The sequence below is a fragment of the Vollenhovia emeryi genome, unplaced genomic scaffold, assembly GCF_000949405.1.
Source record: "Vollenhovia emeryi isolate VEMERY1.0 unplaced genomic scaffold, V.emery_V1.0 DF939120.1, whole genome shotgun sequence".
Lineage (NCBI taxonomy): Eukaryota > Metazoa > Arthropoda > Insecta > Hymenoptera > Formicidae > Vollenhovia > Vollenhovia emeryi.
Window position 1 is genome coordinate 3,167,200 of NW_011967246.1, and position 22,504 is coordinate 3,189,703.

The 22,504-nt window shown below is 49.4% G+C and overlaps 1 protein-coding gene across 5 annotated transcripts in view; it reads right to left on the reverse strand.

The window, feature by feature from the left end:
- LOC105570618 overlaps positions 1-22,504 on the reverse strand; it is a 40,120-nt gene that overhangs the window by 13,582 nt on the left and 4,034 nt on the right. Inside the window, exon 1 of one of the 5 annotated variants that reach the window (XM_012027959.1) lies at positions 21,212-22,447. The exons of 1 other annotated variant lie outside the window; for it this stretch is intronic. In XM_012027959.1, the coding sequence (XP_011883349.1) occupies positions 21,212-21,292 (81 nt within the window). In that variant the 5' untranslated portion in view covers positions 21,293-22,447. Of the gene's footprint in view, positions 1-1,140; positions 1,794-6,348; positions 6,368-13,592; positions 13,752-21,211; positions 22,448-22,504 lie in introns of those variants that run through there. 3 more of the 5 variants (XM_012027961.1, XM_012027963.1, XM_012027958.1) reach the window with 3 other exon arrangements.

Here is a 22,504-nt window from a genome sequence, read left to right on the forward strand (position 1 = left end):
AACTTGAAATTTGATAATTTCTTAGAATTTACTCCAACTTGGCACTACGCCAACCTGATTACGTAATATGTGGAATGATACAGCGGGCGATTGCAAAATCGTGATTTCGAGACGCCGTGATTTTCTCCTGGATGGCCACAGAAAAACACGGAAATCTACGCATTATCGTTGCGATGTAACGCGCAAATGTCTATTGTTTCGCGATAAACGCAAGGTGAATTATCCAGATAGCCGGGTATTGTGTTATTGCCAACATTAATAAACACCCGCTATCGCCGCAAGATTCCGGTTTTACATGAACACGAGCGTCCTGTCGGACGATTACGTCACTTCTTATCACGGGTGCCTCGGTAGCTCGTTGTTATCGTCGGTCTCTTCGGCACCGGGGAAAATGGCAAAATCCAGGCGCAATTCTCGCGAGAATCCGAGTCCGAGCGCGAACGTTTTGTCTCGCGGATTTTTAATAACTCCTTCGTGCGCCCGTCGCTGGAGTCGTAAACAATTCTCGAAAGTGTCGAGCGTGTGATTTCCATGAGGCCCGGGAATTGTATTCCTAGAATTAAAGTCTTAGAGAATTCAACCTGGGATTAATCTTCACCGGCGGGCCTCGAGAGAGGTTTCCTCGTGAGCTACAATCCTCGTTTTGCCTCACTTGACGATTCGGTTAACGATAAGAAACGCGCGTCCGGCGGGGTAAACCGATTTTACCGTTGCCCAGCGAGTAATCGGGTAACGTCGGCCCCGTGCTCGGCATGCCGGCGCGATGAAATTTTTGCACGTTGCTTAATTACTCATTACCTTCGTTAGTTCTCCCGCGGTGGGTCGTAAACGAAGTTTACGCGCGCGATGCAAGCGTAAACGCTCACGACCTGTACCGGATAGGGATCTAATACCGGCGGATGCCGTCCAAGTATCAATACTCGGCTCGCATTCAAGGTAAAAACGATCGGCGCCGAGAGAAATAAAGAACGTAAAGTGCTCTCGACGTCGTTTGCCTTATCTCCGATATTACGCAGGCATCATTTACTTAATCTCCGATATCGCACGTGTATCCGCGGGTATCGGCGGTGGCGCTTTCACGAAGATTGAAGAGTCTTAAATTGACAGAAATGTCGATCACCTAAATTAAGTACCTCGTACCAAATTGAAAGACCGACGCGTCGAGCCCGATCGAATGTTACACCGCAGCGTCTCGGGATGCGGGTATACGTGCGATTTCCATTTGCGTGACCCAACGTCGTGCGAGGCAGGTGCGCGATGAAGAAACCGCACTTTCATGGTGCGGGCCATGGTGTAAAGGTACAGGGTGAAGCAATCTGGTGGATGCGCAGTGTCAACCGATCAGAAGTGGCCCGAACCACCGAACTGACCAATCAGAAGTTTGCCCCAACCTTCAAACTGCAAATCATTGCGGTTGAATGCAGGAAGAACCAATGAACAGTTTGCCCCAAAAATTGGTTACATGCGCGACGTTTCACCTTGTATCTTTACACCATGGCGCGGGCCCTTCTCGCGTCGTCTCTCCGTGGGCCTGCGATCAACGGCCAGGGCGCACCGCCTTCTCTCTCTCTTTCACGCCTCCTCAAACGGCACTTCCGTGGAAATTGATTGCAGAGTATTTCGCAAGGCTGACGTTGCCGAAGGATATTACGAGGCTCCATTTGCAATCGACCGCTCGCGGAATTACGTTTCGAACTTGCGATCAATTAGCGCCCGGACGGTGCAGAGGGAAGAGGAGAACCACTGGCCGCGCGCTCGTTCGCCTTTTACGCCTTCGTAAAACAAAGCCACGTGCGTATCACGCCGTGGCGACATATGGCAGCCACTCGCGAGGAGTACGAAAAAAACGCCAGGAGGATCGATACAACGCCGTGATAAGACCGATACGGCTACGTTGTTAACAGCGAACGTGACAGCTGCCTCTCCCTCCCTCTCTTTCTTTTTCTAAAAAAAAAATCGCGTCAACTGTAAAACCCGAAACGCCCGATGGCGACGCTCTACGGCCGTGATTCATCGCACGTCTGCGCGATACAGATACCAGAAGAAGCGAATTAAAAAAATATATAGAACCGTCGTAGTTCCTTTTATTTTACTTCCGCGAAAGTCCCAGCTTGACATTTAGGATGTCGCACGCAGGCAGCCCGGCGTTTCCGGGACGTTCCATCACCGCGATATATTTCTAGGACAGATGACAGACTCTTCCTCGAGGAAAACCGTCGCCCGGATCCGGCGTAACGGTTCTTCGCGTACGTAAGGAGACAATTCTGAGAGTGCGTCGCGGTAAAACGGCGACAGCGGCGGGACGATGTTACGCGCATAGGTGTGATAAAGTTGCCGCTACCGACGCTGATGATCGTGTCGCTGTTATCTTATCAGCGCGGAGTTTCTCCGCTCTTCGAAGCCGCCTACAAAAGTGCCGCCGACGAAGGTAGAGCGGAGAGACCGATGTAATTACACGTTTAATTAGGGTTGGCACGACCCCAATAAATAGTAATATTTGGGACAGCTAGATCTACGATTGTCGTACCCACGTTAGTATGATAAGTAGTGGAGACAACGATCTGTGCAGCAAACTTAGCAAATGTTGCAACGCGAAACAATGTGGATGCACCCACTATTTAATTTTAGTTACTTTTGCCTTAGCCGGTCTTCCCGTGTGCATTTCGGGAACGGAGGGCGGATCCTTCATCGCGGATCAGTCGTCCGAAAGGACCGTCTCCGTTGCATATCTTCGCAAAGTTGCCGCCGCTTTGACGTCCGTTCTCGCGCAAATAATTTCCCCGGCAAAAGGCGGCGAAAATCGCCGAAAGTACGGTACAGCTGAGGGGGCAGCCGCTCTCAAGGGATCACACGCGGGCTATTATAGCGATCTCGAGAAGTTATTTTCGACCTGGCGTCAATATCAAGGATCCACGTCAGCGTTTAACGTCAAAGGGCGGCGATGTCGAGACAGAACTCGGCGGTTCTTATGCGTGGTCTACAATACGTGGAGTAAGCGTGGAGTAAGGAGTAAGGGAGAGCCCTAACTTCTAGCTTTTGGTGTAAGGAAGCTGAAATACGGGTATGATTTTTAAAATAATTGTAACACTGATTGATGGCATTTTGATTCACCGAGAGTAAGCCTAAGAGCTGAAGTAGGAGTGAGAAATAAAATTGATTTATTTCCTTACTCCTACTCCTTACTCCAGCTTACTCCATGTATTGTAGACCAGCCTTTACGGCTCGATAATCCGCTCGCGATTGCACGATTCAACAATTCGACGGTCTACAGTCGAACAGTCAAAGTGTACAACTTTCGCCCCGTACCGGTCGAACGGAGAAAACAGGCCGGGCCAAATTTTTGTCGCGCGTCGCACGCTCCATCGCCCGCATTCCGCTCTAATTGTTGCTCTCCTCTTATCACGCCGACGCTTGTATCCGTATTTGAAAGTGCGGATGGTAAATCGCGAACTCCGGTGCCAACGGTGCCGTCTGAGGAAACGATCCGAGGGAGACTCGTGATGCAAAGTTTCACCATTTCGCGTACATTTCTCGAAAGAGATTTGTCATTTATCGTTTACCGGAAAAAAAACTATATATACGTATTGATTTACCAAGATCATTGTGTTGCGAAACAGAAATTGAATAACTCTCGCGAATCATCGCGAGGTCGTTAAAGCGAAAAAAATCTCTCGGTATATCTTCGCACCTCATCGCCACTCTACTCCGCTCGGATTGCACGTCCGACGGCTCTAATAATGAGAAACGCGAACTCGTGCGCGCGCGGTCCGTCGATCCTTTGATCGTCCATTCCATGCCCTTTCTTGCCCGCGATCGATAGAGATAGCACACGAGATGCGCGACACGGATAACAAACACGCGGCGGGGCATGCGATATTACGTTTGAAAAGTGAGCACACGTGTCCAATGTGTAATGGGCCCCGCGTGAGCTGCCTTCGGGGTGTCGGCCGTCCTCTCGTCCCCTTTGCGCTTCTTGTTCACGACAACCTCCCGCCGCAGCCACTCGTCGGTGGCTTCCCAGAGTTATTACGATTACATTACTACGGACGGGGGCTACTCGATTCACTTGCTCGTAAAGCTCGCACGCGATAGAAATTCCTAGCGCACGGTAGAAATTCACGGCACTCGTCGTCGCGTGCTCTCGGTGAAAAAAAAGAGGACCAGTCGGCAACCCATTTTTTGGGGCCCACAATTAGCAATCGAATTATTTGGATCGCTCGTAACTCTAATCTTTTACGAATTTTACCCAGCGTAGCTAAAACTCGCAATTAGCTATTCTATTCACAGGGTGTGCCATTTTAACGCGGACAGTAAAATATCTCGAAAACTAGGCCCAGCAAACAAAACTGTTTCAGATAAAAGTTGTATGGTTTTGAGGGGGACGTAAGGTACCATTGGTTTGGACCTTGAAGAGTTATTTGAAGGTGCCGCGAAGGTTATCTTCAATTTTTCAAACGGGACCCCCTATTGTTTGTTATACTATCTTATTCTACAAATTAATATGAATTTATTTATTCCTTATGCTTCGCGCCAGCTTTTATCTAATTTGTACACCAACTGGCGCAACATGTGCCAAGAATGTAATTAATATTTCCTATGCGTTTCGCAAAGAAATTTGAAATGTAGAGGCGCATACTTAAATATACTGGCCTATTGAAAGAATCGATTTCATTTTACGACTCGACAGGTGCATGAATAAACTCGTTGCGTATCAACGGATGCAATTATGTCAATAACGACTGCTAAGGAACACGACTCCAATCCGCGACGGAAGTTAAGCGGCGTGGTCATTGTTCCATTACTTCTTCTTCGTCCTCCTCTTCTCCTTTTTCCCCGCCGCTCATGTCCCTTCCTTTCCTTTATGAGTTTCGCTACGTAACAGGTTTGCAGTGGTGTTGCGAATGTTATTACGAGAGATCATGCATGCGTACATTACTATCATTCATGGCAGCAGACTTCCTGGTGCCTCCCGTCGTAAACGTACCACTTCTTTTTCAAGCTCTAGAAACGCGTTTCATACCAGCGAAATACGAGCGATGACTAGAGAGAAAAGATCAAGAACGGGGCACAGGCATCCTAGTAGCAGATGATAAAAATTATCCACCGTGCGCTTTCTGTATCTTATACACAACAAAATACACAGCGCTGTACGAAATCGTCGTATTACGATTATTAGCTGTAACATTTATTATCTCTCCTTGATTCTCTCGACAAGATATCGCGAGGCGCGCATAGTCCCGATAGGTCGGACGTCTCTCGGAACGCATTATCCGGCAACTCTCTCGAGAGGATTGAAACCGCGAGTTACAATAACTCGCGCTTCTTTCTCCACTCGCCAAGTACCGCGAAGTCTTGCCCATTGTACGCGGCGAGACAATGGACAGATATACGAGAGGGAAGAGCCGAGGAGCGCGCAGAGGTGGCGACTCCGGGGATAAGAGGAAGAGGAAATCTCGAGGAGACTCGGCGGTCTAGGCCGCGGGAGCCTCCGGCTGTCCATTAGATCGGGCGTGCGTGATAGCTCGGCCACGATTGTTACGCTCGGCATCGCGTAAAAGCGCGCGGCACTCGCGCGGGGGAGGATGATCGCGCGTATCGCAATCGATCGCGCATCCTCGCGACTCGGAGATGCTGACGGAAGGACCCCGAGACGTTCAAGTGGCGGCGGGAGACGCGGCAGATTCATCTCCGAGGGTGCGAGGCATCGCGGGACAGGCGATGCATGATCTGCTGAAAGTGTGCACAATATGGCCCGACATGAATAAAGCGCTTTGTACGCCGGTGCGAAACCTGCGCGAGTGCCTGTAACAATAGATCTTAATTTTATCGATGGGTCCCGCGGCCAATTGGAGAGCCCTCGATCACGTCGTAACACGGGGAGACAGTCGGCAACAATTTTTCAACGAAATATAATTTCACTCGTCGCTGGCAACGAAACGCCGCCCGACATTTACCGCCCCATATATTTGATAGCCGCCGAAAATCTGACCGTTCGATTCGTTTCTTTCTCTAGTCCGAGATGTGGGAGATCGTTATTGTTAAAATTTCAAATTTCAATTCGACCTCGGCTGGCCACATTCGTTAAATGCGCTTTTCACAACGTTTCGACCTTTGGTTTAGGCCAGTCTGGGCCTTACATCTTACAGCTCTTTATTGTCGGCTGCATTCAGCAGAAAAAGCTGCTTTGCAACAGTTGTAAAATTCGTAAATTTGATTGGAGTACGCTCCTAGATTCTGCCATAGCCAGGAGCACACGCCAATCAGATTTAAGATATTTACAACAGTTGCGAAGCGGCCTTTTCTACTGAATGCGGCCATTATTAATACTGGCGATCTGAGGAAACTCACGTGTTGATCGTTACTGTTATCCTCCCTTTCGGCAGCCACGCGCGAAACGGCGGGCCCTCGGACGCGCCGGCAGAGATTTCTCCCGGCGCGCAATTACGCGGCGAAAAATCACGCGAACCGGAGAGCGCGAGACGTTGTTATTCCTCAAGTAATTACAGCGAGAAAAACTTCCGAAAATTATATGCACTCCCGGCGATTAAACGGCGCAGATTTCACCGATTGCGACTGCCGGGGCCGGCAGAACACTTGCGCCCGGCCCAGATCCCATAATTCCCGCTTGGCACGCACACGTCGCGTCGCGCTTTCCCCGTGCGAGAAAATGCTCGGCCTTCAACTCCCGCGCGACCTTGAGCCGCGACGGCGGGGGCCCCATCGATCAACGGCACGCAGCCCGGGCTCGCGCGGGTCCCGACAAATTACTTAATTGATATCCAGCCGATTCGAGACGGTCGGGTCCGCGAGCGCATCGCGGGCCTATTATCGCGGATTTGCACGCTTCCCACCCTGGCTCGCCGATCGGGCGAATCGCCCGTGGCGAAAGAAAAGCGAATCGGATAACGCCCGGGCAAAAACGGCCCGATGAGGTTTCCGAGCCGGGAAAAAGATCGGGCCGGCAATCTCGTCCGCGACCGACGGATCGGCCATTAAAATTTGATCCGGCGCGCGGTAGGACACCCCATACGAACGTTACGCGGAACGGCTTATAATTATGTTATTACGTACTGATTGGTATTGTGGGTAATTGTGGTTCTCAAACGGCGGGGGTCTCGTAATTCCGCGCCTTCGCCGATTTTTCAGTGGCCGCGCGCCGGCCAGTTTTACCCCTGAACGAAGACCCGCTCGTCCATTAAGCCCGGTTAACATTTATTCTCGTTGCCGACTCGCTTTCACCCACGGTTTTTGTTCTCCCCCCCCTCCCCCGCGGGCTCCCATGTCCCGTGATGCGCTTCGCGACAAAAAAGAAGAGGCTCGTTCGCGTCGTCGAGCTTGAACCGTGTAAATTCGCTTTCACGCGCTTTTCCACTCCGGCTATTACGCCTGCCTTGTAACCCTTTCTCGACGCCCGATTAATTCTCTGTGTCTTTGTTTTATGTATCTTTTGTTGCCGTAATTTTCTGCAATTGCACCGGCCAACTCGACCGGATAATTAACTAATCTTCTTTCGACGATCGACGACCGGCCATTTTAATTATATCGTCACGCAAGATCGCGCTTTTGCGACGCTCCGGGAGACAACAGTGGTGCGGAAAGGAATTCGCGTTAATTCCTTCCGCCCCCAGCGTCCTCGATCGTGCGTGCAATCGTCTTTTTCGCTCAAAATATGAATGGAAATGCATTTCTTCCCGGTTGGATCTTACGGCTAAGTTGCGCGGGGACTCCCACAAATCCCCCGGACCGCGGCGCCAACGGGGGGTAATTCAGATTTCTCTCCCGACGCGAGACAAGGGCGCGTGGACGCCACCCGTCGCGGCCGCTCGTCCCGAAAGACGCGGGCCGCGCTCTGATCGGCGTCGGACATGCGCGCGATATCACGCAGCCGCCGTTGTCCGTCGAGACGGCGAGGTGAGAGACACGCCGAAGTCACGTAAGCACGACCACGTCCGGTACAGACTGTGATGCCACGCGTCTATCCGGAGAGCAGAACGTACGCACGTGGCACGTGCGCCGCCGCGCTGCAGCCGTTCCCGCGCTGCTGACGCGCGCGGCGCGGTCTCGGGGTACACGCGGCTCGCATGTGCGCGGGCAAGAAGCAAGGCTGCGACCGCCACCCGGAGCCGGGCGACGCTCCCCGGTGGAATTGGACAGCGGGAAAAGCACGTGTAACCGAAACTTCGCGGTCATAGACGTAGAGGAAAGTCCTCTGCTACGAGATAGGTTTCTAATATGAGATAGCAGGTTTTCAACACCCAAATTCGATCACAGATCTTGCTTCCCAACGATTACACGATCTAACAATGAATTTTCCACTAAACAGATTGCATCCAAGGGCAGTAAATTCGTGGTGGAACCAACAGATGACGCCTATTAATTTAGCGGACAATCCGCTATCTTATGTTAGGATCCTATCGTATAATAGGGGACTTTCCTCTATTAGCCATAGACTGTTTATGAGACAGTGGGGGCGGGATGACAAAATTTAAAAATTCGAAGCGCTTGAAGGAGTTTAAGCGCCTAGTGCTGGATTCAGTGTTTAATCAAGATTAAGCATGAATTTCAACGAATATTTAGTCCGATTCGGTTGAGATTAGATTGAAATTTGACCGATTAGAGTGAAAGTTACTAAACTTGAGATTAGTAAACTTTACTGTGATTGGTCAAGTTTCAATCTAATCCCAATGTCAATCCGTAGTCTGATACGGGCGTTAAGGGTTGAAAGGCGTTCCCACAAAAGGGTAAACTTAAGAAAAGAGACAGTGGGGCATCCTCCTGAGGGAAAAGGACACTATGAATGTAGTTTGCGGTCTATCTTTCTCTGACTCTCGTGACTCGCGGGCGACTAAAGGAAGATGGACACCCAAATAAATTCATACCATCCTTTTCTCTCATGAGGATGTCTCCACTTAGGGTTCCGCTGCCTAAGCAGTCTATAGTTAATATGTCTACGGGTCGTATAGATATCAGGTTTCTTATCTGATGCATAAATTCTCCACCGCTGTATTACGTGTATACTTAGCAGTAGGAAAGTTGTACGTCGGTAGAAGAGTAAAGATTCGTTGCTTGACCCGAATATCGAAGGTCGTATTTAACGCGGACGATAAGATAGAGACTTTAAAGAAAAATACAAGTTTACGTTTTGGAGCTGAGCACTTATCTCGACATCGTATCGAAATGTGTTGAGATGGACGAGTTATAAAAACAGATATGAATCGTTCAGATAAATACTAAGCCGTTTGATCAAATAGACGATTAATCCTAGACCCACGCGGATCGTTTACGACCCATGCTACATACGTCGCTCGTAGACATGAAAATTCAACTAAAAATAATGTAGATAATGCTTAGCAACTTTTATGTTCCCCCGTTCCGATATTTCTGTTTTTTACAGATTGTAATTCTTCTATTTACATTTTATATGTTTTACACGTGTAGTCGTAGAGTTAAAGCCGAAGGGACCGGATATATGTACAAAGGCAAAAACTGTCAATCTGGCGCGACGAGTCGACGATAAAACTATGAATTTGTTTGCCCTCGCGTCTCTTATCAATTTCTTCAACGGCGGTGCAGGCTTTTTATCTTCCCTTGAACTTTTTTGTAAGAGTACACTTATGACGCTTCCTCAACGTAATTTAAAATTCCAATTAGAATTTCACTCCGGCGCTAATTAATGGTCGCTCTCGCCTCAGGATACGCCTTACCGTTACGCCGCGCAATGGAAATATCGCGCGAGGGCAACGGCTATTCGCAGCGCAAGCCGCGCAGTGAAACGCGCCTGATGGTTTTCCTCCTTCGCGTGACAAAAACGCAACTGGCTGCTGCCTGCAACTCGCTGCTTTTTGCCACGCGGTGAAATTCCAACATCGATAGTCATCTTACACGTTGTTCACGGCTAATTTTATAGCTCCTCGCGGAAAGAGCGCGAGACGGGACGAAAGAATCATCTCGCTGGGCCATCACCGGCGAGGAGAGACGCGCGGATTGCATCGCGGCACGCATAGTCAGCGACGCAAACGGCCAGGTTCACAGTTGACCCTAGGATTTTCTCCCCCCCCCCTCTCTCTGTCTCTCCTTCTTTCTCCTTGCAAATTTCAGCGATTTGAACAAAAACAATGTACAGTTTCACTACATACGATGCCGACCAAAGTGACACGGCAAGAAAAGTGTAGCCGCCATAGCGAAAGGCCTGTGTCCACGTTGCTAGAACTTGATCCAAGTTTTCGTGCACTTTAAAGCTATACTTGTGCTTAAAAAAATCGTAAGGTGATATTTCATTTCTTCCGTTCTATCATCGAAGACAGAAAGAAGAAAATGCCGTCCGTTTCCGAAAGAAACTTTCCCTTCCTTTACGGGATAGAATAAATTAGATGGAGATATATCGCGTTTATCGTACCATGTTCGACAAAACAGACTCACTCTCGGCACCGTCGCCTAATTATACTTGTAATTACATTACACGCGAGCATGCCCTTGGGTTAATTAGCCGGCGCATTTTCCGGCGGCTGGAAACCAATCTGTTCTTTCGAGATACGATCTAATTTCGTTAATTAGATTAAACCGAGAGAATTAAGCCCGTCGAGAGGAAATTTAACAGTCTCATTTCTGTACCCGTACAGCAATCACGCGTATCTAGCGAGATATTATGTCTTTGTAGCGACATACCTAACTGGGCCTAATGGCATTTGACCACACGCCATACGCCGACTAGATGCTATAGAATACACTTGAAAAGGGCCAAAACGGAAAGGAAGTTTTCCTGTAGCCGGTTGTGTATCGGATTATTCCACCTAATTGTTAATTAATCGCTGGCGATTCATATTCCAAATTTTGCATAGAGTTAATCCCGTTGAATGAAAACTACGCTTCAAAACTGTGCATCTCTTAGAGAATGCTCGAAGCCCGAAAGTCCCCGTTGCGCGGGCGCGCTGAGATATCTCCGCTAATTGCGGGCAATTAACGAATGCACTTTCCGGCTCGGTTTACTTTTGATTTCGCCGGCGCGTTCGCGCGCGTGATTAGCGCGTAACTTCTCGCACGCCGAGCGTGCACGGGGATGCGCCGCGTCCCGGCGGCGACGCATCGCGACGCGACGGTACGAGACGTATAAATCTTGATAAGGCTAAAACGAGGAGCTAACGGTACGCGCGAATGATTAGCACACTAACCAACATCGAGGGAAGTCGGAGACGGAGACTCACTTGGCTGCGCTTGTCCGATCTCAGAGGCGGCACTCTTTTAAGCCGCGTGTATTTACGATCGCCTCTTTCGATCGCCGAAGAGCTCACAATGAGCTGAGACCAGTCCCGAGACGTGATACGCTTTAATAAATAAATCCTGAGAGTCAATTTGAGATTCGTTACACACAATTGCTATTATATACGATTCGATCGAGGTACCCGGATGCGTTTATCGTATGGTTCCACGAATCTCGTTGCACCGTCGAAATGTGTATCGTGAGACGCTCGGAATGAAGTTCCGTTTTCTCACAATCGAGCACGCTCTTACAATTGCAGTCGATCTACTCAAAATGACACTGCTCGACTGTCCTTGTCTCAAGAAATTTCGTCCCGTCCGATCTACACCGACAAATTAAAACGAACTTATTATACACAAGATTAAACATATGGTATATCAAACGAACAACGTCTCGACTGTACTTAGTCCTCGTCAGCGTATTCGAATCAATTGTGACGCGAGAACGAAGCCTTTGGTCCGAAAGATGTAGTCCAGTTATAAAAACGTTCAAGCAAGTGTCCTCGTACGTCACGTTGGTAAATGCGAATAGGTACGGTCCAAGTATAATTTCTCCATAAAATTAACCGTGATCTTTTTAATTAGATACAGAAACAAGTAACTTAGCTTCGGCCTTACATCTTCACCGGAGATTGCAACTGTTCAGTAAATTTAATAGAGTATAAAGGTGTACTTTCACCCGATTATACGTATACGTCTACAGTTACTTGACGCTCCTGCGTTATTGTGCAAAATTAATATTACGATTTTCAAGCGATTCATAGAAAATATAGACTTTTCTATATTATTCTTTATCGTATTATTATGTAAGAAATATGGAAAGAAGCCGCCGCGTTCGGAGCAGCATTCAACTTGCATCAGCTGTTAGACATAACAGCCCGGTTTGGGCGAATCTTTACCCTACGCCGTCGTAAATCGAATGTGTAAGGAACAATATTCGCCGCGGGTCGCCCCGGCGAATTTCGAACCCGTTAGGATAATTTCCTTTTCTACGATTCAGAAGTTATTCATCCGGGAAGACGCGTCACGCGTGAACGGTAAAACGCGTAAATCATTATGACGTTCCTTAACGCCGCCTAAGTGATCCTCCTATTCCGGAGTCCGAGACGCAAACGTGAGAATCGGAACGCATCTCCGATGTGGAAAGGTTTTTCGCGGTCCAGATAATTCGCGGGCATCCAGGGTAAATCTGGTTCAGCAAATTGCAGGTTGCCCGTCGACGCGTACGCGATCATAATAATTCGCGGCGATCGTTTGATTTCTCTTTGCCCCATTAATTGTCACGCGTCTCGCGAGCCATCGCATTCGAGATTCGTCGTAAAACGATCGCGGTGAAACGCCCATCTCGTCGATTTCACGGTTTCTCCCTGTCGTCTGTGACGCGAATAAGTGTCATTGCAAATTTATCAGACCGCAAAAATGCGTATATCTAGAAATCCCTCGCTATCGCGAGTCACTTAGTCTCGCACGCACACATTTGTGACAACTCCGCAATTATATCGCATTTTAAGGTAGTTAGATAAAAAATGATGAAGTTACAGATTTTCTCACAAAAAGATTTGCTATCGCCAGCAATATTGAACCAATGATAGTTTATTGAAACGACCTGCACTGACCAGTGTTTTCATTTTGAAAAACGACGTTTCGGTCCGGGATTTGGACCCTTCTCAAGTATTCCGCAAACGCACTAATTTTTTTTTTTACAGATTTTCTTTAAACTTGCAGCAAAACTAATTCAGACATCAATACGTGGGCGCGTAAACTTTGGGGCTGATAACAGATCCACGCCGGACTGATTTCCGCGATTCCGGGCACCATAAGGCTCGGCTGGCCACGTCCTCGCCTTCGCGCCCTCGGCGCCACGGCTGCCTGCGCTCGTTATCGCCGTCGGGCTGCGCGAGGAGGCAGGTGACACGGCGCGACGTCGCGTTGGCGGCGTGCGTGGAGAGCGCGTATGCGCGTCCGCGTTACGCGATTTGCGCAAACGTCTTGATCGCGACTCTATCAGGCGAGCATAAGCGGCAGAAGCATCGCCGCGCGTCCCGGCCCGACCCCGTCTCCGTCGCGTCGCCTCCACGGGAGTCGCGGTCGCGCCGTCCGCGTGCCGCGGCCGCCGCGCACACGCGTGCGTGTCGGACACGCGCGGGTGCGCCGCACACCACGCACGGCTCGTGTGTGTCGCGCCCACGGCGGCTTCTCGCGCCGCGGACCGAGGAAACTGCAACGCGACGCCGGCTACCTCGCGTTACGCCGTGATCGATACGCGACACGCTCCTCAATCAGGAGGGCGCACCTCTATCTCTCTCTCTCGTCTTTGTGCCGCTGAATTATCGTACCTGTCAGTTCTCAGACGGACCGAAATTCCGCATTCTGTTTCTCTCTGCGGCGCGTTACGTAAGCGACGAGCGCTCGCGAACGAGCGCACGCCGGGGTGCATTATTAGAACCCGACGCCGGAGCGATTGGTGCGACGTTAGACCGCTGGAAATCTATATTCCAGCTTTTGTGCGCGTGATAAGAAATTTAGCACGTCGACTGCCCTGTGCGCAACATTGAAATATTTAAATTAGCACGAAACTGGATCGCCGCGAGACACCTTTCCCCCGAGAAGTTCGCGTTTATTTATATAATACACTTATCTCTCGATTTGCGCGGTCGGAAAATGTATCCTTCACGGAGACGCGCTAATAGTGCGACTGACGTAAAAGTGTCAAAATGAAATTGCGTGTAAAAAAGTGCCGCGTAAATGAAACAATCGCGCGGGACGAATAGTCCACGTAAATCGGCACGGGAGAAAGGAATATTCTTCTTTTGAAAATACGTTTAGTCTCAACGTGAAAATCTTGAGACGAAATTATATTGCGTTAAGGGAAGAAAAGCTCGCTTGAACGAAGCAATTTTATATAATTCAATCGAGGAAAATGTATGCTTGTTATTTAACAACAATTTTCTCGAATAAAAAGCAAACGATATAGAAAATAACGCATTTTCAAATCGAAGATGGGACCAAAATTATTTTATTGTCAAAATTATTATATGCATTCTTGAAGTGACAATTCTAGTGCTATTGTTGAAACGTAAAGTTATTAAATGCTTCTAAAAAGATTACAGATTGCGTACATACGAAATAACAAACCCGTTATAAATTTGAGTATATAAGAGTCGATCTGGCACTTGTAAAATTCTTCTGTGTGGGGGGGACAAGTACAGTGTCTACCGTACAATATTCCGAGAAGTTTCAACAAGATGAAGAATATAAATTACGAGCTGTAAAATTAAAAATAATCTTTGTTGCCCTGGGGATAAATTTATCATTTGCGCATCGATCGTTAAAAATATATGAAGAAATTACTGCGGCGTTTAAAGCGGTGGCTTTTTCTATCAATAAGCTTTGTCTTAGCTCTGTCTTGGGAAAGTAATCCGGACTCTCTCAGGCGCTCGCGGGCGATAAAACGGGGTGCACGCGGGTATATCGGAATAGCTTTTGTGAGAGGCGTTTCGCGCGGCGCGGCAAAGTGCTGAAAAGTGCACGACGGTAAGATCCCGAAACGGCCCTGAACTCGATACACGGCGCGCGCGCGCGAACGATTTCGTTGCTATTATAAAGCCATTACCGTCGCCGTTGTTGCGTTAAAGCGTTGCGCAAATAGCGCGCGGCGATAAATTAATGTCATCAGGGATGTAGGAATTTTCGAGCTTTCCCGCGAGCCGTGCATTTTGCAAAAAACCTGCTGCGCGCATGCTGCCCTGCTACGCGTGTAACAATGTACCAACAATTGTAACTCCCCACGGGCAGCCCGCCCCTCGCGTGTGCGTGCGGCTTGAAAATATCGTTAAACAAACGCGCGGACGCGACGCGGAGGGGGCCGCGGAGGGAATTTCTCGCGTCCGGAATGATTCGCCATTACCGTATACGTAATAGCCACCGAACGAAGCTCTTATTCTCGCGCGTTACGAGGCGATACTGTGGAAATCAATAAGACAGTTACAAAATCGTTCGTTTTGCAATCTACCGATAAGCACTTGGCCGCGTGGGGATTAAAGTTAAGCCGCATTGCAAATCGGACCGTTGTTTACTCCGTACGTACACATTCGACGCGTGTTTGAACGCTGACGCGAGTAATATCAGCTGACTCCGTTAGGCCTTGTTGACTTGTACGTGACATTTGTCGCAATTGATAGCCGATGCAGCAAACAAACAAGCTGAACGCGAACGAACGGGAGTTTGTTAAATAAATCTCGGCTAAGCCGTAAATTAACAAGGGATTAAATCGCAGCGAAATACAAATACGAGGTGACGAAAAGAATTGAGCGGAAACGACGACCGCGGTAAGCGGCGCGACGGAGTGGCAAATTAAAACTATAAACAATAAGTATAGCGAAGTTAATAAAATGCGGCGGCAATCGGGAACCCCCGGTGGGTATCGTTCTTTATCTTCATGCTTTCCTGATGATCTCTCTTCAGGGCTGATACCTACGCACGCCCACGCATCTCCAGGCAAGAATACACGCCGGATAGGCAATTCCTCGCGGCTCCCTCGCTTGCTTTTCCACCCCCTCGCAGCAACAAATCGCGCATACGAGCGCGTACGTCGCATCGCGCGCGCACAAAGAGTCCTCTCGCCCACGTTCGCTGCGCTCGCGGCTCGGTTATGCCTTATTTATGAGCGCGAGGCGCTCCGTGTCCGCTTCTTTACCCAACGGCGCAACAAAACGGCGAGATATACGAAAGCCATTCCCCGCGGAAAGTGGAATCCCGACCGGAATTCGCGCGGCATCCTCCGCTCCCCACCCTCTCTTCTTCCCTCCGTCGCCCCTCGATTTGTTAAGAGAATAATCTCGATTTCCGATTGAGCCAATTTTGCCTAACCGCAAACGGAATTCCTGAGGAATTTGCAAATAGTGCCGGCGGATTTGTACTTAACTATCATCCTCTCTGTCGCGAGATAAAGAGATCTCGATGTTTAGCGCCGGCGTGGTCGCGGACGCTCTAAAAGCGTTGGTTTTTTAATTTTCAATTAGCTCAACAATAACTCAATCTTTCCCCCGACTGCGCGAGTATCGATGTATCCGTGTTGCGCCACGGGGATAAGAAATGAAGCGCACGCTCGAACGTAATCGCGAAATACCTTCTCGCGCGGAGAAAAGGAAGGAGTGGAAGTTACACAGGCCGCGTTAGGACTCGGTGAGGTGAACCCCTTGATATATTGTCTAGATACTTGCATTGTACGGAGGTACTGATCTACGGGGCAATACGTATTATCTGGCAGAAGAGAATTGGAGCGATCTACCGATCGGTGTGCGCGTGTCCGTGTTCATAGTACGTGCGGTGCATCCCCCCCCCCCACCCCGAACGAAGAAGCCTCATCGTCGAGGCGAGATTGAGAGTCGTGACTGATTAATACGCGAGCTATCGCGATGTCCAGGAGTTATTTGGCATCGAACATGGAATGCGGTTTACGATATTTTATTGGACAGCGAAGGGCTCGCTCGCGCCGAGCGGTTGCTTGGCAATCGCGAGATATCTCGAAATTAAGAGGTTTTCGAGTTCTAACGATCTACGGTATTTTATCGGACGCGGTGAAGGGCCTCGTTCGCGGTTGCCTGGCAATCGCGAGATGTCTCCAAATTGACGGATTTCGAGTTCTAACGATATTTTCTTGGACAGCGAAGGGCTCGCTCGCGCCGAGCGGTTGCTTGGCAATCGCGAGATATCTCGGGAGTAAAGAATTTTCGAGTTCCAAACAATCGATAAATAGACACAAGTTTTTGAATCTCTTCGCATACGTATTTTTGTATAATTTATTTCTAGAACCACGTCACTTCGTCTTGTCACGCGGATCATGAATGACGCTGCTTTAAAGTGCATATAGGGTAATAACGATCGAGTGATTTATCGCGGGTCATTTGCGACCGATCGCAGCGTAGGACAGCGCATTTCTGTCGGGGCAAACTTTAATTTGTTGCCTCGCGTACGAAGGGATATATTCAGGAATTACGCGGGCAGGGCATTGTGAGCGGAGATAAGTTATTCTCGCGGTAGAACGCGCGGAGCGAAGCCGGTGAGGTCCTGATTTATCGGGAGTTCTCCCGAAGATGGGGGCATGTTCTCTCGGGGAAACGTGACTCGTTAATCGGTACCATCGTACCGGGCATTTTATCCGGTTAATAACCAGCCGTGAAATGAACGCGGGAATACTATAAATACTTCGGGGATTATCCGGGGAAGCAGTCGGGAAGGGGGGGGGGAGAGGCGGCAACGAAGATTAGAGTCGGTCTCGATCTCGAGATAAGATAGGACTTTCCAATTTAGTAGCTTCTTTATCATTCTCGATAGGTGTTGCAAATTTTTCCGAGGAAGAGAGAGAGAGAGAGAGAGAGAGAGAGAGAGAGAGAGAGAGAGGAAGAGAGACAGACAGACGTATGGAGATGCTCTGATTTTACAGGAATATTCATTTTCGACAGATATAACGAGTGAATAAAGTAGCGCTCCGCGCTACTTTAAGTTTTCCGCGAGCCACAAAGGAAACGGCAAATTAACCAAGGAATTATGCAGCGGCGTATGTGCGATAGAACTCGTTTCTTCGCGCAGCAATGCGAGCCGGGCATGAAGGACGACGCGTGTTTTGCGTTTATACCGTTTGCGCGACAGTTACAATATCGCCGTCGATTTGCATAACATGTCCTCATTACCGAAAACCCGGCGCGGCGCAAAGAAACGGTAAAGGCCCGTTAACGCCTCGTGGGATAAGCATCGTGGGATTTTTCGAAAAACGACGGAGAACGGCGGAAACGACGTTCCTCCTCCCGACGAAGCGGCTCGGGCCTAAAGTCTTCATTATGAGACGCTGCGTGAAAGGATACAAAAGTCTGTCACTCGATAATACGCGAAAAAAAAGGGGAAAAAAATCAGAGAGGAGAAAGGTGAGGTCGTTAGCCTTCGAGGAAAGCGCGCGCGATAAACGGAAGATTCACGGCACCGGCAAGCACGTAATTTATAAGCTCCGCTTTGGATGCGAAGCTGCATTCGAGGCGAACCTAATGGAACCTTATTTCACTTGCACTCTGAACTCCATTTATAAATGGAGTTCGAGCCTACGCCGAGCGTGCTCGTGCCATTTGTTTTCGTAGAGGCCTGTCGTTACGCGGGTAAGAGCCCGAGCAGAAAGATTGTCGTAACCGTATACGATTCTGTCGTAAGACTCGAGTCGGTGTCGGAAATCAAAATCGCCTTGCGATGTAATGAATGCGACATACGTCTACGACAATTTTTTGTGCTTTGACTTCCGACACCGACTTGAGTCTTACGACAGAACCGTCAACGGTTACAACAATCTTTCTGGTGAGACTCTAAGGCTGGTGGCAGAGAACGATCTGTAAACTCTTAAGGGCCTGAGCAGAGAGATTGTCGTAACTGATTATAATTTTGTCGTAAGACGTAAGTTAGTGTCGGACAAGAATTGTCGTATGTCGCATCCATCGCATCGCGAGGCGACATACGACAATTCTTTGTCCGTTGACTTACGACACTGACCTAAGTCTTGCGGAATCGTAAACGGTTACGACAATCTTTCTGCTCAAACCACAAGAGTGTCTTAGTCGTAGACGTAAGGCGTGGTGGAGGAAAACGTAAGTCGTATACAACAGCCTTTCACGACCTACCTTTTTCTCTGCCTTGCCTCACGTCTACGACTTAGACAGTCTTAAGCGTTTACGTCGTTCTCTGCCATCAATCTAACTTCGCCGCGGCGATACGTAGATCCACGCGTCCTCCGAAGCTTCATCGATCATTTTTGCCGCACGCAGCTCAGAATGTTTATCGCGCCCTCGGGTCTTCGTACACGGCGTGTCTCTCCCACGAGAATGAAACGCCCGCTCGTTAAGCCGCACGCGCGAGCGTTTCTTTTAATAAACGTCGATTAAACGGACGCGCCTTTGACAGTCGCGCCCAATTAAGTCTTGAGCCGCTTTTAATTGTTCCTAACGAGGCTGAAACGCGCGCGCTCATACTCTGCGTCATGTCGCATAACAATGACTAACGGTTAGGCCGAGCGAGCGTGCCTCTGCTCCGTTTTCTATTGCAATGTCGACGAAGTCGACGACACGACAATCGATTTACGCTCATTCATACGCGAATCGAGGACGCATAATACTTCCATTGAATGTCGCAAGTCTGAAAGTTTATCGCGAGAACTTTCAAAGTATAACGATAAAAAGTTATATGTTACGAAGAAAATCGTGCCAATTAACGCACGCATGTTCCGTACGTACGCGTCATAAATTAAGCTTAATTTCCCTCTTCTTTAACATCTCCGGAAACAACTTTCTGTCCGCCGGAGCGGATTCCTCTCTTCTGCAAACACTCCCCTTTTCTCAAATGAATATCGCGTTAGACTAACGTGCACATTAGCCGCTTGGCAGCCCTTGGTAAATGGGCGCCTATGGCGCATCTGGACGGGCAAATTGGCCGGATGCCGGGCGATTGCGATGATCGCCGGCAGTTCCGATTCATCGATCCGTACGTACACCGTGCTGGACGTGTGCGGACGAAACGGGATTGCATAACGAATCGTGCAATTACAACGCGAATGAATGTCGGGGAATTAATTAGGGACGAGACGCCCGATGAGAGACGGAGAAAGAGAGCGGGTGAGTGAGCGAGGGGGAGGAAACATTATCGGCTTAACGCGGCCTCATTAGTTACGCGACTATTACCTGTTCGTTAGATCGCGAGCGCGGTTTCCGACCCGTGATAGCTATTCCGTGGGTTTGAAATGCCGCGCGACCCTCGCTTAACGTCGCCTTTATGTCGGCGCCTCTCTCAGTCCACCTATTTTTAATTAAACGTTAAGGTCGCCCTTGGCGCCGCACGCCGCACGGGCAGAAGGCCAGCACGCGATTATGCGCCTTGAGAAACGCGGGCGCTTTATATAATATTATAATAGAGCGCGTTTGTGCGCTCATCGAAGGAGAGGTAACGCGGCCGACGTTGAAAATCCATCGGCGCAATTATTCCGCGGGGCGACTCGCTCCGGTCGCGATAAAAGCGCGACGCGCAAATTGTGTGCCCGCTCCTTACGCCAGTGGAATTAATCATGAGCGGAATTAACGCTAAACGAGCGCAATTATCCGGTCGGCGATGCTATTATTAAGACAAAAGCGAAGCATCCGGACCGCTCCAGACGAGCGGAATTGATCGGTCGAACATCGCTCACTTAATCATTAGCTATTAATATATTCGTTCGGCACGTCTTTATCGGTCGATAAGCGGGAAAAACGACGAGTAAATTAAAGAGCTCTCAGAAGCCGCTCTCGGAAGCGTCTCGAGCACGTCTCGACTACCTGTCGCCTCCCCGACTGGTTCCGATCGCGTACTATTGACTCCTTGAACTTGGAGATTGCTCCTGCGAGACGGGATTTGCTTTGCCGCGGGAAAAACCTCTCTCTCCTCGTTAAGAATCTTTCTCGAGAACAAGTTGCGATTCGTCGACGAATATCGACGACGCTAAACGATACGCGCGCAATTAATTTCTGAGATCAGATAAAACCATCGATAAACGACTCTGAAATCTAATAGAAATGGAACAAATAATTATCTTTGCCGCATGATTTCTTTTAGTATTCTTTTACGTTCAACGTTTTACTACTAAAACTTTCTAACGACGGACTCTTATCGTAGTGGCTCGTAAAATTGGTCAGGCGCGGTCAGGCGGAAACCCTGATTCTCGCGCGCAGCTTGAATCGCTCCATTTTTGCGTAACGAATCTGTCAACTGATTTCCAGGACAGTTCACCTACTTGGCCAATACGCCACGTACATTCGCCCGCGCGGTCAGGCACACTCGACAATCGTCGACAAGTATCACTAAGTTTCCTTTCGCGAGACAGCGCTCTCGAGTCCGGGCGAACGTTCGCCGAGGAGGGTTGGAGGTTCTCCGGCTCCAAACGCCGACTCACCTTCAGATCGACATGCCGTCCGTCGTGCGAATGCCGCCGATGGAAACCCGTCACGCTCGAAAGGATCGTCGACACGATCATGCGATCGCGATTGTACGTGGTCACGTGTCGATATCGATTACATTCCCGACAGGAGACCCCGGTAGCGTTTACTCCAGATCGATCCGAAATTCGAGCGGTTCTTTCTATCTTTCCCACTGGTTGCGGCAAAAACACGCGGGGGATTCCCGAACACTTCCGCCCGACGGACACGATTTACGGCGCCTCCGCGATGACCCACGAGTCACACCTGACGAAGCGTAGGACTGCACTGAACTGGTGGTGGCTGTCGCGAGTATCCCTCCTCCGGCCTTTGCCCCCCTTCTTCCACGTGTCCTTTCTCTTCCTCTCTACCGAGCAACCCTATCTGACCTTTTCTTGCCTCTGGATCTGCTTTGACAGGCTCGGCAGTCTAATCCGGCATTTTTTCCCTCTTTGAAACCTTTGAAGACCTTTGAAGAGGCTGCCGGTACACTCGACAGCAATAATATAGCCATGCGGAATAAAAGTGGCGGCGGAAGAGTGCACGTACGTTCATATTTAGCTCTAATAATCTTAGAAATCTCCAATCCACGACCACCCGATCTGGCATCGGTAAGTTTTTCCATTAAACAACGACATTTACTATTGAATCTTTCAACCCTTGAGTCTCTCGGTGGCCAATTCGCAGAGGAAAAATTTGTGGGAACGCACGGTGCACTTGGGATTAATTAAAACTGCACCGCCCAACTACGTCGAGTCTCTTATCGCACTTTCGTTGACGTCAAGTGCGCACTCTGTTACACAGTTTCGGAGGATCCAAGGTGAAAAATTGAAGTCTATACATCATCCGGCGTTCGCGAGGCACGGACTGTTTTCAGCGCCTTGCGATCCCCTCGCTTTAACGACGCGAGGCGGCCGTGTTCGCCGATTCTACCGGCGCGGGTTTATGGATTACGGTGCTTCCAGCACCATAAAGTCTGCCAGAGGAGATCAGCAGACGCGCGCGTGAGTCACGACGCAGGAGGAAACGACCGCGCGTCCTGCATGTATATATAAACGTTAATATCGCTCATTCCTTATGACGCGTCGAGCCGTAGGAGTGCAAGGGCCTCTGGTAAACCGTTAACCGCATCCCGACCCGTGGAGATTCCTCTAATCTCCCGGCCCTTAATCATCATTGTTCGGAGAAACCGCGCAGCAACCTCGAGGAATGCTCGCGGTGGCGGCCTGAGAAAATCGGAGCACCGCTCGCGAAATCTCGCCATTTTCGCG